This window comes from Wyeomyia smithii, chromosome 2 (genome assembly GCF_029784165.1).
Source record: "Wyeomyia smithii strain HCP4-BCI-WySm-NY-G18 chromosome 2, ASM2978416v1, whole genome shotgun sequence".
NCBI classification, from domain to species: domain Eukaryota; kingdom Metazoa; phylum Arthropoda; class Insecta; order Diptera; family Culicidae; genus Wyeomyia; species Wyeomyia smithii.
The window spans coordinates 81,018,673-81,035,850 of record NC_073695.1 but is presented as its reverse complement, the minus strand read 5'-3'; the positions used below and the strand labels follow the sequence as shown (position 1 = coordinate 81,035,850).

Sequence of the window (17,178 nt, the reverse complement as noted above, 5' to 3'; positions counted from 1 at the left end):
TTCTGGACCATTGTGAATGTTAAAGAGAATATTTTTTCTTCTAAGATAGAGTGCTGCAAAGAAATAATCAAAATACAGACCCCGTTCGATTTTGGCAACACCTAAGAATTTTTTCTGTTGCCAAAATCGAACCATGCCAATAATGAACGGTTTTTTTCATGACTTTTTTGACTTTTTAAATGGTCAAAGACGACCTTAACAGTAGAAATGGCCACCAATGAACTAGTTTTAGTTCCAAGTCGTTGGAGGTGTCGCTTGATGAGTTTGGGCTGACGACCTAGATACTTGATATTACCACCGGAACCAAAACATCTTCCTTTTGGAAGATGTTGAGCTTAAATTTGTTAAAATAAATCAAGCAAACTACAAAAGTAAAACGAGCTTAAATCAAACATAGTTTCAAAATAAAATTATAAAATTATTGTAGTCCTACGTCAACTATGCGGTCGTGTCTTGGTTACCACCCTCCTACTATTTGACTTCTTTAAAATCTGACAATATATGTTACGGAACAGTAAATTTATCCACCTGATCAAGACTGATTTTATTTGACGCAGATCTTGCTGCGAAGCCGCTGTCGACTTTAACTGAAACCAACAACCAGCTTTCCCCTATCCGGCAGAATCATGCCAGTTAGGTAAACATAAAAAAAACAGGGTCTCATGTTGACATTTCCTCAGAAACTGTTAAACAAATAAAGCGGCAGACATGAAGGAGGATGATTTTCCCGGCGTGAAGCCTAATTTCCCGATTCTCCCGGTGATTTAAAATTCCCGGCTTTTCCCCGCTTTTCCCGTTTTTCCGGTAAAGTGGCCACCCTGAGTAAATGTATTTATCAAAAATTCAAAAAATGATCTCAGCTATAGTATCGATACTTCTGGTATCGATACTTTTTGACCGATATTTTGAGTATCTCGATACTTTTGGTACTTCGAGTATCGATACTGAAGTATCGATACTCTCCGTCGTATCGCCCAATGCTAGCTCAGAGGCCAGAAATTGTCTCTGAATACCGTTTTGAAATCCAAGATGGCGACTTCCGGTTTCTGAGAAACAGCGAGATATGACCAAATACCATCCAATATGGGTATTTCCGAAATCGTGATGATGCACTGAAACCACAAATCGACCTCAGACAACATTTTGAGTAGTAAAATGGCGACTTTTGGTGACTGGAAAACTGCCGAAAATGACCCAAAAACAACCGAACATGGGTGTTTCTTTAACCGGAATGATGCTCAGAGGCCAGACATTGTCTCCAAATGCCATTTTGAAATCCAATATGGCGACTTCCGGTTCCTAAACAACAGTGGCAAAGACCAAATAACACTCATTATGGGTATTTCCGGGATTGTTATGATGCACTGAAGCTACAAATCGACCTCAGATAACATTATGGATTGTAAAATGACGACTTCCGGTGAATGGAAAACTGCCGAAAATAACCAAATAACACCCAATATGGGTATTTCTTCAACCGGCCGATTTCCATCTAATATGAGATGTTTCGATACCAGAATGATACACAGGAGCTAGAATCGACCACAGACAACATTTTGAATTCTAAGATGGTGACTTCCGGTTTCTGTAGAACAGCCGAAAATGACTAAATAACACCTATTATTGGTGTTTCTTAAAACAGAATGACGATCAGAGGCCAGAAATTGTCTCCAAAAAAAATAGCCTTAAGGGACCAAATACCACCCAATATGAGTGTTTCTTTAACCAGAATGATGCATGGAGCTAAAAATTGACCTCAGACACCATTTTGAATTGTAAGATGGCAACTTCTGGGAAACAGCCGGATACTACTGCATATGAATATTTCCGTAATCGAAATAATGTATAGAAGCCAAGCATTGACCCTGGACACCATATTGAATTCGAAGATGACCACTTTCAGTTTCTGGAAAACAACGAAAATAACTGAATACCACCCAATATGAGTGTTTTCGGAATAGAGGTGATGTACTAAAGGCAAAAGCCGAGGATGTTGTCATTCCGATAAAACCAATAATTTCAAACGATATAAACAAATCGCAAGAAATCAATGAATTTGGAATGTTGAAAATTATTGAATTAAACACAAAAATAGGCGGGACGAAGTTTGCCGGGTCAGCTAGTAAATACATAAATATGCTGGTTAAAGCAAAGCTGCAAGTGATGAATACGAAGATTAGAACTCGAGAGCAAAAAATTCGGAGGGATAAAAAAAAACAAAAAATACTTTCAAAACGAAGAAAACTAAACATTAAATAATAGTTTTTGCATAACAGTTGTTATCACTAATTATGTTTGTTTTGTTGAATATCTTTTATATATAATATAATAAAGCTTTTAAACCAATTACAACATGATATGTATCCATACTAAAATTGTTGAATTGATAGAACATTCAAGTGTTATCTAAGCTAAAAGTTGCACAACAACCTTATACGACTATTGGCAACCATTGTGCGGTTTCTCCTTTTATCTTTTTCACGAGGTAATTGAAATATTCATTTAATTGTACACTTCGTTGCCTGATTATTGAGCTTGAGCTTGACGGCCGCATTTCGTAGTTGCTTCCCGTGATGGATCTGAGCTAGTGAAGTTACACAGGGAACCACGTATATAGCAACTTGGGATTAGTTTACCATTTACACGTCGTGGCCTGATTATTTGAATATTTCTTCTTCGTGCCTCGATAAGCTACATCTATTATATTATCGATATTTAACTCCCGGAATGGCGTTAGTTTTACATACAAACAATATACGCACGAAATCTGCAACATATTTTTTTCTGTGAAAGTATGAAATTGAGTCAACTAAATCTAAAATTGAGTAAATTCAGTTTCGTGTGTGAGAATGTCACACGCTCACAGAAATTCAACAACAATGCACAGTGGTACAGTAAGGCAATGTAGGCGGACACGAGTTTTTCGATGCGATTTTGTGGTTTTAGAGTAAAATTTTTTTCTAAGAACTTGTTTCTTATATTTAGTCTATTTTTTATGTGCAAACGTAAATTGGGGTGGTCCTGAAATCGACTAAATGAAATAACTAACTTTTTATTTGCATAAATAAATGTATACATTCATCGGCACAGTTGTAGATCAACTAATTTTAAGCAACTTTCGGTATTTCTTCACAATATTTATACAATATTTGTTCTATTAAATGACCCAAAAAAATATTATTTATGTTTGCCCTAAACGGAGACATCAATATATCAAAAGGGCCTATTTTTAAAATAGAAATAGTGAACTCTTCATCTGTATAATATATCGACAATGTTTATTCGTCAAAATTGGCGTATTTTTGATTAAAGTTACCGAAGAAAACTTTGTTTTTAAATTTGAATTGAAAAAATAGAGCGAAAAGACTGTTTTTGGAAACCAAATTTCATGTCTACAAAAAAGTTTTATACAAAGTTGCTTAGAATTAGGTTTACAAGTTTGCCAAAGAATGTTTTATTTCGTCGATTTTAGGACCACCCTAATTTTCATTCGCACATGAATAGAGGACTATGTATAAGAAATAACTTTTTACAAAACTATGGCTTTAAACCGCAAACCAAAATCGCAACGAAAAGCCTATGTCCGCCTAAATTGCCTTACTGTACCACTGTGCAATGAGTTTAGTTACCTTTTTCACCACAAGAGGGGGTGTTCCCTGTCTGTCTTCAAGGGAATATATGGGAAATTCGAGAGTGAACTATATTGTTATTTTAAGATATTTGTGGAAGGGGAAACAACGAACCCGGCGAGTAATTACTCTGTGGTTACGTAAAATTGAGTATATCGGCTTTCCAGTCATCTGCTTATCAAAACGAAAATTTATTTTCTATTTCCGACGTTTCGATTTAATATAAAATCTTTTTCAAGGATTCTACAAATATACAAGTTGTTACAAAAATTCAATAATCAGAGAACAGTCACTTACAGAAAGGATATCGTTTTTTGTCTAATAGCTTTATGCTTTTAGCATCAACGGTCAAAGATGTGGATTATAATTCTGATCTATTGCCTATTGTGGTCTTTAGTGTGTGTAATATCCCTGCGTAAGTCGAACTAAGACAATCGACATCAGTGCGTTTGTTTACGGTACGCTCGGTGTTCATGATGTGACAAACTTCGAGAATAGGAAGTGCAGACGGTCGGCGATGATGGTCCAGAATTATTGTTTTTTCCAGGTTAAACCGGTGATTGCTGTCTATGCTGTGTTGAAGAAGTGCTGTTTTCTCCTTCAGGTGTGCTATTTCGTGAGTGTTGGTGTCTCTAGTGTGTTCCTGGTTTAGGAGTTGTTCCAGTTTGTTAATGTTCGAACGGTGGTTGCTAAGCCTTTTCTTGAGCCGTGTTGTCGTTAGCCCTACATAAGAGACCTCACAATTGCCACACGGAATACGATAAATCACGTTGTGTTGGTTTTCAGCTGCTAATTTGTCTTTCATATTTGTGAACATAGCTCCTACCGTGCGTTCGTTCCGTGTTGCTAAAGTGGTGTTTGGCAAATCAGTGGCTTATATGTTTTGGGCGAATCTTGCGAGTGTGGTTGGTTGATTGGTAATGATCGTTCGTTGATTATGGTGGTATATCGGTTTCTCAGATGGGTGGGATAGTGGTTAATTTTCAGATGTCTATCGATGATTGTTTTAACTTCCTTTGGTGATAAATTAGTGGTAAAATCTTTCACACGTCGCATAAAGTTAGTGACAACATTATTTTTCATGTGCAATGGGTGGGTAGAGAAATAATCTAAAAACCGTCCTGATGCCATCGGTTTGGCATACCATTCGGTTTTAACGGTCTGATCAGGCTGTCGAATTAAAACCATATCCAGAAACGGGAGTCTCTTGTTGTTCTCGATTTCGCAGGTGAATTGAATGTTGCTGTTGTACTCGTTGAATGTGGAAAGAACGTCGTTCACTTTGTCCTTCGGAAGGGCCAGGCATAAGTCGTTAACGTATTTCCTCAAGACAGGAATCGGAAAATCCAGTTTAGCAATAACGGAGTCTAAAAGCGCTTCCATGACTAAATCGGCAACAGTGGGGGACAAAGGGTTGCCCATTGCTGTTCCGAAGACTTGCCGGAAGTGTTTTCCACGGTATGAAAAATAACTACATTCCAAACAAAATGTGGTTACTTCCAGAAATAGATCCAGATTAATGTTTGTATTCAGCTTAATATCTGTCCAGCGTTCAAAGATTGTGTGTGTGACTAGTTCTCGGGGAATGCATGTAAATAGTGATACAACATCGAATGAAATCAAGATATGATCGTCAGGTAGTTGAACGGAGTTGATGAAACGGCAAAAGGAGAAACCTGGAAAAAACAATAATTCTGGACCATCATCGCCGACCGTCTGCACTTCCTATTCTCGAAGTTTGTCACATCATGAACACCGAGCATACCGTAAACAACCCAAGTAACAATCTAAACGCTTCAAAGACTTAGGATTGTTTTGTTTTTGTTTTATATCGACTTGAATTAAAGTCATCAATTATATGTTGGTTTTATTTGATAGCCATGAAATGTGATCCGCAAGTATCATTTACAGCCATACTATGCCAACCGTTATATACATGAAGTTGTATGATAGTCCCTCTGATGACAAAATAAAACTAAAAACCTGCTGACTATAACTGTGGATAAAATATAACTTGATGATCGTAACTTAGGCAAATTAATACCATGATAGGCTTGCTTGGTTTTATATATGCTATATCTTGATCAAATTAAGAGAATGAGTTATGATCAAGAATTTAGAGTGCGTTCGAGGGTTTATTTGAAAACAATATGTCGTCTTGAATAATATAATGCAAAATTATGAAATTCAATCCTTTATCAGCATTTTATTTTACAATATCATCTATACCACAGAGAAGTTTTGAAATTCGCATGATAAATAAAATCATACATTTACCAAAATATGACAAATCATGGCATTTATTTATTTATCACCCTAGTTCACAGGAATTAAATTTGATAATTTTTTTTTTTTACAAAATTACGGCGGTGCGCAGTAATTTTGATAAAATTTGTGGCTGGTTTTACCATAAATATTTCACGGCATGTGTTGAATGATTATAATATTTAATCATTATAGGGAGAGAACTCACACATTTCTGTTCTCACGACACTGTCGGAAATTAAAGTTGTCATTGAGAAAAGAAAGCCAAGATAAGATTTATTGCTTGACACTAAATTTGGAGAATATATCTTAGTTAAAATTCCTAGGTCATTCTATAGCGAACAAGTCGGCCTGTTGAAAACATCTGGTCCTATGGTAGAGCGCATATGAAGTTTTGATGACTTCAATAAAGCTGGGCCAACTAGCCGTGACACATGTTTATAGCTGTTGTTGGCTGGTTGTTATAACTGCGTGGTCGGCATTGAAGGTTCTATGTTTTGGTTGTATCTAGCGCTAGAAAACTTAGATATAACCTATTTTGTTACTTGGGAAACGTACTGATGTCGATTGTCTTAGTTCGACTTACGCAGGGATATTACACACACTAAAGACCAAAATAGGCAATAGATCAGAATTATAATCCACATCAGTATACTGTGGTTTTCACACAGTTCATCTCACCAAACCAGCTCACCGAACTAGAATTTAACAATTTGAATATACAGTTATACGCAGTGAGAAGTGCTACTACGAATTCAGCTTAGAGTGATATATTTTTTTAGTTCAAGTTTATTTTATTTCAAATGCAAAAACGGTAATACTTTTTCTAAAAAAATTTGCCCTATAATTATAATTTTTTGTCCTCACAACCCGGTTACAGTAAACGAATGCTAGCCACAATTAAATCTTTGACCGTTGATGCTCAAAACATAAAGCTATTAGACAAAAAACGATATCCTTTCTGTAAGTGACTGTTCTCTGATTATTGAATTTTTGTAACAACTTGTATATTTGTAGAATCCTTGAAAAAGATTTTATATTAAATCGAAACGTCGGAAATAGAAAATAAATTTTCGTTTTGATAAGCAGATGACTGGAAAGCCGATATACTCAATTTTACTAAAGCAATTATCAGTCGTAAGTTGTTGAATCTCTGTGGTTACGGTTAAAAAGCTAACAGTTTTTATTGTTTTCCACTTTGAACTCTAGTTTTTTTCTCGTTTTGTCAACCAGTGTTATTCATAAATTAAGATCCGTAACCATTTGTTTCAAATTTGTCAAAATGAACGTTTCTCGCGAAATTGAGAATAAGAGAAAAGATATTGTATTTAGGCCATACTTATTTTTATGTTAATCAGTACTAACGAAGATACTAACCACTTATAATTTCATCTTCAAATGCTAATAATAATTTACCGCCAATTGTTTCTCCTACAACGCAATAGAATGGTTACAAAACGAAGTGCTCGTGAATCCTAACGTTAAAATCAAACAAAAAGTTAAACTGCTATGATCCTGTATTTTTCTTGGCTTGCAAATATGATTCTGGCAAACATCAAAGTTTTATTTTTGTATTCAATGTAAAGTGCCGGATGGATAATAATATTTACTTCGGTTGTGTACACATTTCCACAGTGGCTGCTTTCATTATTACAAAGCACCATCCTTCATATTTCATTTCCATATTTTACACAGTATACACTCTGGTTATCGTCGAGTAATCTGGTGGTATGAATCCTAATCAATGGAATTTTTAACCTCACTTGAAACTATGTGCCATAACGAACCCTTCTAAATACACTCAAGCTTATTAAATTAACATTGAGATTATAAACTTTCACCTCTAAAGTTGCACGTTCTCTCCGGCGGTAAAGTGATAGCACAACGCGTTGGTTTTTATTGGGTAGGACAAGAAGGAAAATTTTGCACGACGCAAGAGGGAAGTGTATCTTCTGGGCCTGGTGTTTGTACCGGCTATGGACCTTTTTTAAAACCTGTTGAGTATCGTGTCTCGGCTCTCTAAACGAGCTTCAATTTTCAAGTGAGATTGCAGTTATAAGATACGGGGAGGGAAATGAATACTTATTAGTCCCTTCAGAAAGAAGAATAATAATGGGAAAATGAACCTGTTGATCCAGCGAGCTTAGTGTATGGGGCGTGTGACTGGTAGCGTGTTAGGTTGACTGTGTATATATATTTTTACGGCCTGGGAGATTCACAGAATTTATGCACTATACCTATAGGCCGTTCATTACTCTTTTTATTTATAGCCCTACTGCATGGGAATTCCATACTGTATACTAGATTAGTGTATTTGGTCAGGGTTTTCCCACAAAATTCGTTACAAACGGCTCATACCATACGTTTAATACGAGTGATTTATTTGAAATTTACTCATTACTAAATCTTTGTGTTAATCTGTAAAACAATATTTAAAATGGGTATTCAAATCATGTAATAATAGCAATAATTTTCGGTAGCATTTAAAGCACGCTGAAAAAAGACTTATAACGCTACTATGTGCGCCAGTTTTCTTCGTTTTTGTACGATTTTCATCGTACAAAAACCACTCACGACCACAACTACTATGTTAACCGGCAAGTGGTATTTTCAGAGATTACTCATTGATTAGATTTTATGGTTACTGCCTGTTCATCGTGCGGGCAACGGCTGAAGCTTGCGTTTTTGTTCCATGTTTCATTCTCAGCCCATAAAAAGCACCGACAGAAAACTTGCAGGCGTTTCCATTCGAACGGAAAATACGCAATTAATAGACCGGATGGAAAGGGGGGAAAACCTGTAGATAGGCCCCTCTCACGCCTTGACGATGGATATTATCTAGTAATTTAATCCCAATACTCACCCCGGAATGTGTGAACCAGACTGTTGCTCATAATGTGCCATAGCTGGGGATCACCCACTTTGGGCGAAAGGATTAGGTGCTGTTTTGAGGGTGAAACTTCGATACAGCGTACCGGGCCCGGCCCGGGAACGGTCATGCAACGGATCTGCGATGGCAGTGGCGACGGGAGCCAACCGGTTAGCGGCACCAACAACGGGACGGTGTAGCCATCGCACCAAGCTGTGGCCGATTGAACGGTCACGCTCAGCAGAGCTTGAGGACCCTCGTGGGCTGCCACTGATTTCAGCCAAGATATCAGCTGCGGAGAAAGAGAAATTAATCCATGAACATTTTGTTTCGGTAGTGGCAAGGGTATGTCACAGAAATATGAATTGCTTTTCAGGACACTAAATAATTCTGTTTCGGGGTTCTTTGAGATGAATATTTACACAGAGTTGAGTTTTTAACTGGTCTAAGGAGGAGTAAAGTAAAAATGTCGTTGCTGTAGTCTTTGAAATGATATATATATATTCCTCAAGATGTCATATTTATTTATAAAATCAGTCTATCAGTCTATTGTCGTTATTAACCCTGGAATCTGCGTCATTTTGACTCCTCGCCTTCAGCAATATTGCCCGTGTGTTTGCTGACACATTGGTCTTTTCTCGTTAGTTCTTAATCATTGCTTCATTGGTCTTTTCTCGTTTGTTCTTAATCGATGAAGAAATATCTAAAGCTGAAGGTGTTTGTTATTTATCGATGTGTTAACACCGTAATTCTAATTAATTGATAATTAATAAAGAATTTGCATTTTCAATCATTCAAAAGTCGGGAGTCAATTTGATTACTTTTTTTATGCATTTCAATGATTACCTTTTCATGCATTTCAATATAAAACTATCTTTTCAGGGTAATCAGTACACTCAGGTTACACTCGCAGTATGCATTTGTTGTTATGATAAATTCTTTGACAAGAATTTTATATCGTTCTAACGACATGGAGACATCAAAATAGAGAAATAAATCAATATTTCAGGGTTCTTCGTTTCGACAAGCGAGAACACAAATGAGAAAATGATTGGTACAATAATACAAAGGACGCGTCAAGAAAGGCTAAAAAGGGTTTGGCGATAAGGACAAAACTGATTTCGTATTAAAAAATAAAAAAAACGCGCCATTTAAAACGTTTCTCCTGCTCGATTTTTGTCCGTGGTTAACTATTAATAATTTCAAAAATTAGGAAGGAAATTTTTGAAATGTGTTGTTGCGTTAACTCTAATCTAAATTGTTTGGAATGTATATATATGGTAAATTTGCCATAGATATTCAAATACCTGTGCCCCTAACTGCATTGGGTCCCGGGTAAGCACATCACTCGACTTTCGGATAGTGTAATACACCAGCTCTATATCCCTATCCAGGATGTAGCAACGCACGTGCTCGATTAAACATCGCAGATAGCTAATTGACACAGTTTGTACCTTTCAGCAAAACAGAAACGAAAAAAAAAACATTACACAAGAATCAGTCACACGGTTCTTTGATGTTGGAAATGAAGTGAACGTAGTCAGTAAATAGAATAATTAGCTTACAGCCGCCAGCAAAAAGTCGAAATTGCATACAGCAATTTCTTTGAGCTTTTTCGTGTCGTCGGATTTAATTAAATGATGCCACGATTCCTCCACATGTCGTATACTGTAGGAAATGTCCGGTCCTAATGTAATGATCTGCGTAACATTATCGTCCTGTTGCGTTTGAATACCTGTTTGTTAAAAAAAACAAATATGATAATTATTATTCAACAAATAGATGGATCTAAAATAGTGTACTACGAGCAAGTTAACCTTATGTTGTTTTATCAGATTATCAGATTCTATATGAATTATATAAAATGTATAGTTTATTCAACAGACTGAAACTTTATGACATTGTTTCTCTTATCTATGGACTTCTTTTCCATTATATTACCACTTCGAGTAGCGTTCCCTATCCTATTAATTGCTAATTGAATTGAGCGTGAATATACAACAGAAAACCAACCGGAGGAAATTTTTTCTCTAGTACAACTTTTTATTCCCCATTGTTAACTGTTTACAAACTGGATGGAAATAACCCTTCTTATTGCCTCACTGACACAGATCTGTTCTGCACTCTGCTCGCCAATTGTCGCCTATTGTTGCAGCACAAGTGGGAACGGTTCGCAAGGAAAAAATGCTCGCCGCCAAACAATGTTGCACGAGAGATTGCAGAATAGGTGCTCGATACAAGCTCCAGTTGCACATTCAGAAATCTCTGGAAAAAGGTGTTCAGGCTTTTTACTGTCTAGCTTCTTGTACCAGTTTTTCACCTGAGAAGTAAAACGAACTAGCAATTCCATAGCCACCAGGTAGGGTAAATTAACCTATAATGGACCCCTTTAAGATTTTTCACTAATTTTTCATTTTGAACGCTGATTTGTGTAATCAAATCTATATCAACATTAAATGCCCGTTGTTCGAAAACACCTCTCACATGTAACTGTATGCCTTTTACCATTGAAACCTATAAAAGTATTATTAAATTATGCCCATACACTGTGGGCACGAGATAATGTAGCTTTTCAACGAATGGAGGAATACTGTTTTCTACGATTTCAATTATGTTTTCGAATTATTTTCAAAAAAATCGTTTCCTAGATATCACTCGCGAATATTAATAAATTGATCAAACTGAAAATGAAAAATGACAAAAACTACAAGACAGACCATAAAATTGAAAATCCAATTTTCACTTGTCTTGTTTTTAAGTAGAGTAATTTAGGTATTTCACATTCCTTGTATGACCTTGAGTTAATTAACCTACAGTAAACCCCTTTCCTATATGGACCATCCGCCAGATTAATTCAATTTTTGCGAAAACTCGTGAGATTTTCAAAAAACTTTCATCGAGGAACATCTTACCCTGCCAATATTCATCAGAATATCGAGAAACATGTTTAAATTTCGATTTAGAGTAAACTAAGCTATAGTGGACCCCTTTCCTATATTGGATCACCCGCCAGATTAGCCTAATTTATGCGAAATCTCGAGGAAATTTCAGAAATCTTCTATCGGAAAACATCTTATCCAGCCAATCTGCATCAAAAACATTTATACGTTCCAATTTATGTTAAGAGGAATTGAGGTGTTCTGCCTGGTGGTTCACTGTAGGTCAATAAAGCAAAAGGAACCACTATGGGTTGATTGACCCTACAAATGTTTCTCGTTTTCTGAAATTTCCTCGAGTTTTCAAAAAAAGATAGGACCGCATTTAAGACATTTTTCAACCATGAAAAAATAATCTTATTTTGATGTGCATAAATGGATAATCATGAATCAAATTGACTTCCGACTTTTGAATAATTGAAAATGCAAATTTTTCTTTATAAATTATCAATTAAGAGTTATTACGGTATTAACATATCGATAAATAAAAAACAACAGGATTCAGGTTTATTATTCCTTTATTGATTAAGAACAAACAAGAGAAGACCGACGCACTGTCAGCAAAAACAGGGGCAATGTTGCTGAAAGCGAGGAGACAAAATGACGCAGACTATTTTTCCAAGGTTAAGTGGAAATTCAGTAACAATAGATCATTGCATGGAACGGCCTCACCTCACTTTATGTGACAGCTTCGGAAGGTTTGTTTACAAGGTGTTAGAATTTGGAGCGACTATTCGATTTTTTGTTCTAGTAATAACTAGTAATAATAAACACATTTCGATTAGTGTGAATGAATCCCAAAAAGCTTTAGAACAAAAACCTTTTCCGGTTCCATCGGAAATAAATTTCAGTCCGCAAATTTTTCTCCAGAACTGTCAAATAACATCATCGTTAATATCTATTTGCAATCGATATGAATAGAAAAAATCAAACTAAAAATTTCTCATCCATCTACGATTATCATGAAAAGGCATCTAGCTATATTAGTACCAGAGAAAACAAAAAAGTCTTTCGACAAAAGAGCGGCGAGAGGTCGCACAGACTTTTTGCATTTCGGTTTTGTATAATGAGAGAGATCGAAATAATACTTCACCGCGAGCAGGTATGAATGGTATAAGTGTAATAAAATTTTGAGTATGAAATGCGTCCTCTCCACCGCCAGATGTCGATACTTGAAATAAAGAGTTTTGTTTTCGTTTCTGGTTCTTTAGTTGCATATCTGTTCTGTGCTATAGTAGAACACCCGTTAGATTAACTCAATTTCTCTTAACATAAATTGTAATTTATAAATGTTTGTGATGCAGAGTGACTAGATAAGATGGTTCTCGAGTGAATTGAGTTTATTTGGCAGCTGGTCCACTATAGGAAAGGGGTCCACTATGGGTTGACTTATTCTTTATCAAGAGAATTATCCATTTTTCATCAGGGTGGTCCAGGTAGGTAGTTCTATCCTAGTCCAGTGCATTGTTTTATATATCGTAAGGTAAATTAACCTATAGTGGACCCCTTTTTTGTTGGGGAACTTTTGCAATATGGTGGATCCTTTTACTTTATTAACCCATAGTGTACCAACCGACAGGTTAACTCAATTTCTCTCAATATAAATCGAAAGTTATGAATGTTTTTAATGCAGGTTGACTGGATAAAATGTTTAATCTGGCGAGAGGTCCACTATAGGTTAATAAAGTAATGGGGTCCACCATGTTACAAAAGTTAACATCAATGAACAACGTAATTCTAATGGAAATTGTAGAGGAAACCACAGATAAAATGGTCACTTAATCAAAGCATTCATTATTATAAGGTTAATTAACCTACAGTGGATCCCTTTCCTAGAGTGGACCATTCACCAGATTAACTCAATTTACGCAAAAACTCGAGGGATTTTCGGAAAACTTTCATCAGGAAACATCTTGGTCCACTATAGGAAAGGGGTCCACTCCAGGTTAGTTAATAACAGAAATTAAGTTAATCTAACGAATGGTCCACTAAGTATAAGGACTGTAGGTTAATTTAATCTATTTGAGACACAATATTTCAACCAATGACATTTATAATATTGGACATTGACTTATGCTTTCCATAAAATAAGGCCAACATCGCATGTTCATGATGATTTTATATAGTTTTTCATTGAAATAAAAACAGTCTCTGAAAACTGATAAATTTCAACATGCATGTATGAAGAGCCGTCAGCGCTGGTCGAAAATTGTTTTTTGTAGGGTAAAACTGGCTTGGTTGGATCACTTTCTTTAGTGGACCACCCGTTAAAGTTGCTCACTTTCACTTTATTTATGGTGGAACTACCTTGGATGATGTTGAGTATAAGACAACTTCTCTGCAGCGATTTTGTACAAATATATTCAAAGAATTTTAATTTACTCCCAATTATTAAGCTTTTGCGTGTTATTTCTTGCTCCTAACCAGCTAGTTAGCTGCTTTTACCATAATCGTCACGTTTGCCAATGAGATGATGAGTCTTAAACAATGGCTCATCAAATGACATCTACTTTTAGTAGGTGACATAATAATTAATTACGGCTCTGCCAGTAGACCGTTTGCGAGTTACGTCGGTTGAACGCAGGGGATAGTCAAGTGGAGTTTATAACGATTTGAACAGGACCTCTTCATTCAGTAGACCACCATGACGAAAAATTGTTAATTCTCTAGCTAGATCAAAACATAGGTATCGTTCAGTGGACCGGTCAAGTTAACTTTTTTTTGTTAGGGAATTAAAATTACGTTGTTCATTGATGTGAACTTTTGTAATATCTACTATATTTATGGGAAAACTCGGAGGATTTCTTCCGATTAGATACTTTTATTAGGACACATCTTATCTAGCTAATCTAGTAAGGAGAAACATTTGTTGAGTAAATTAACTTGTAGTGGACCTCTTTCCTATAATGGACCACCCGTCAGATTAACTTAATCTATGCGGAAACTCAAAGGATTTTCAAAATCTTGCTCGCCTTGTTGTCTGACTCGTGGTTCCCCCAGAAGAAAGAAAGTAGGAAATTTCTTCAGGCTCTTGATCAACGTGAACTCAACTAGGGAAAATTTACGTATAGTGGACCTTTTTTCCTGTAGTGGACCACCCGGCAGAATAGCTCAGTTTACGCCAAAACTCGAGGGATTTTCAAAAAACTTCCATCGGAAAACACCCTATCCAGTCAATCTGCATCCCAAACTTTCATAAACTCCGATTTTAGTTAAGAGAAATTGGGTTGATCTGACGGGTTAATAAAGTAAAGGGGTCCACTTCTGCCTATATTTGCATATCAGTCCCATCTGGGAAATCATCGCGGTGAGAAAACAGCGCTTGAAGATATTTTTCCTGTTTTGGGTATTTCGACTATTTGGGGTGGGTTATTTTTAATTTTTTCGACAGAATATACTGAAATAGGCCTTTATCACAAATTTTTATCAAAGAATTGCTTTTTTCGTGAAAATTGCAATGAAAAATAAGACAAAGACTGATATGATTATTTAGGCCATCGAGTAGTTTAATTTACACTATTCTACACAATTTTTACCGTTTCCTCTTAATCGGTCATATCCGGGAAAATCCTAATATGATTTTCTGCAGATCGTCAATAAGATTTGCTAGGCACATAATAAATAATTGATTTCAAACCTGTTGGTGGGATGTGTTGGTCTAAATTTGTTTAACACGGCGATTGTTTCCAACACTCCTCTAACATGAGCTTTTCTTTTTTTAGCAAATGTCTGATTGTCTCTTGTCGCTGAAGCTAATCAATAATTACTTGACCATTTATTTAGACGAACACTTTACAAACTTTCCTTTTTTTCTTTGTCTTGATAATATTTCAGGCAAATATGATCAAATCGTTATTATACCTCTCAAAGATTTAACAAAAAAAAACAAGACAAGTACAAGAGAATGAATAGTTTCTTTAACTAGCCTCAAGCAGCGGCTGTAATAATTGAGATTATTTTTTCCTTCATAAAATATTGATATTGAATTATAACTTTTACATTGTCTATTTACAGATTTCTGTTGATACCTAAATTTATACATATGTAAATATTACAATCGGTATTATATTTTTCTATATAACTTTCTTTACCGAAATAGGCTCCTGAAAACTTGTTCTCGATTGTTACAATAATTCTGATCATTTGCTAGTTTCTTCAAAGCTCAAGATGATTTTTGTACTGCATTTTAAATTTAAAAATATTTATTGCATAACTGAAGGCTTCTCAGAGTATTCTTCAATATGAAGAAAAAACTAATAATTTGGTTGCAATCTGGCTCATGAAACAGCCGTACTAATTATTATCACAATAATGGCTAATATCATCAACCCCCTCGCCGTCAGCTTGTAACTACCAGAGCAATTTGGATGTTTTCTACTTCACATTTCCTTAGCAGCTAGATAGGTTTCGGATCTCCAGGGTGCGAAAACTCCCCATTACAATCAATTAACTTTCCCTTGAGTTTGCCTCTGGAAACTTTTTTGCTGGTAGGTATTACGCTGCCCGACCCGGGCTGTATGTAGTGAAGGCGAAACAATGAAGGAAAATGAAACTTTTCCCATTTCCGGCCACTAACTTATCAAACGATGAGCATGATAAAAGCAATCTAAGCACTCACACTTAATCGTCGTAGTCCTCAAAGACATGACAAATTGATATATCGTTCGTAACTGTCTAGAAAAAGAAAAAAAAACTAAATGCACAGGTGATGTAGCATACCGCATTCATTTCCCTTCAAATTTAGCGTCACTAATCCATGTTAATGACGTGGCAGTGTAATTGAAGTGAAGCAGGGAAACGGAAACTATGAGCTGTGTAAGGAAAAAAACTTCAAACGAGTGGGTGGAGCTCGAAATTTCTTTCAACGGTGGGAAAAAATGCATCCTTAGTATACAACCGGAATACGTTGTAGCAATGGGTAATTGCTTTGAGAAATGTTAATCACTTCGAAAAGTTTGTTCAACTCTGAACAATTTTCAAGTGTTTTGAACTAAGTACTCAAGTCCTCTGGAAAAATTTAAAACCAATATCTTTTTAGCAGTTAATAGCACAACCGGTACTGACTTGTGTTGGTTAAATCGTTGCTTTACTTCCGGGATTACACAAAACCGTTTCACGTTTCTAATTTCCCAAAGCGATCTCATATGTCAATGCTCCCGAAAAAGTCATAAGCATTAATGGTTCGGTTGAAATAGAACCGCACAGTTTGCCAAAGCTGTGTGTGTGGGAAAAGCTGAACAGGGTATACTTACTGGATTTTCTGCTCTGCTGTTCACTGGAAATCTCGTCGCTTTCATCGCTGTCCGGCGGGAAAAACAGATTCACTATTTCCGAATGTACAGACCGGGAGATTTCCGGTGTCATGTAGCGCACTTTGGTGATATCCGAGCAGAGACTGTGTCGCCACACAATCAGCAACTTTCCGGACATTAGTTTTTCCCGGAGAAGCGCCCCTGCGCCGGTACCAAATTTCGTTTGT

General features: G+C 36.1%; 1 protein-coding gene across 2 annotated transcripts in view; it reads right to left on the bottom strand.

The window, feature by feature from the left end:
• Nucleotides 1-17,178, bottom strand: part of LOC129719893 (protein qui-1) — a 174,804-nt gene that overhangs the window by 51,072 nt on the left and 106,554 nt on the right. For both annotated transcript variants that reach the window (XM_055671307.1, XM_055671308.1), the window contains exons 10-13: nucleotides 16,952-17,152; nucleotides 10,329-10,498; nucleotides 10,071-10,217; nucleotides 8,758-9,055 (exon numbers count right to left, since the gene is read on the bottom strand). In XM_055671307.1, coding sequence (XP_055527282.1) covers nucleotides 8,758-9,055; nucleotides 10,071-10,217; nucleotides 10,329-10,498; nucleotides 16,952-17,152 — 816 coding nt within the window. The remainder of the gene's footprint in view (nucleotides 1-8,757; nucleotides 9,056-10,070; nucleotides 10,218-10,328; nucleotides 10,499-16,951; nucleotides 17,153-17,178) is intronic.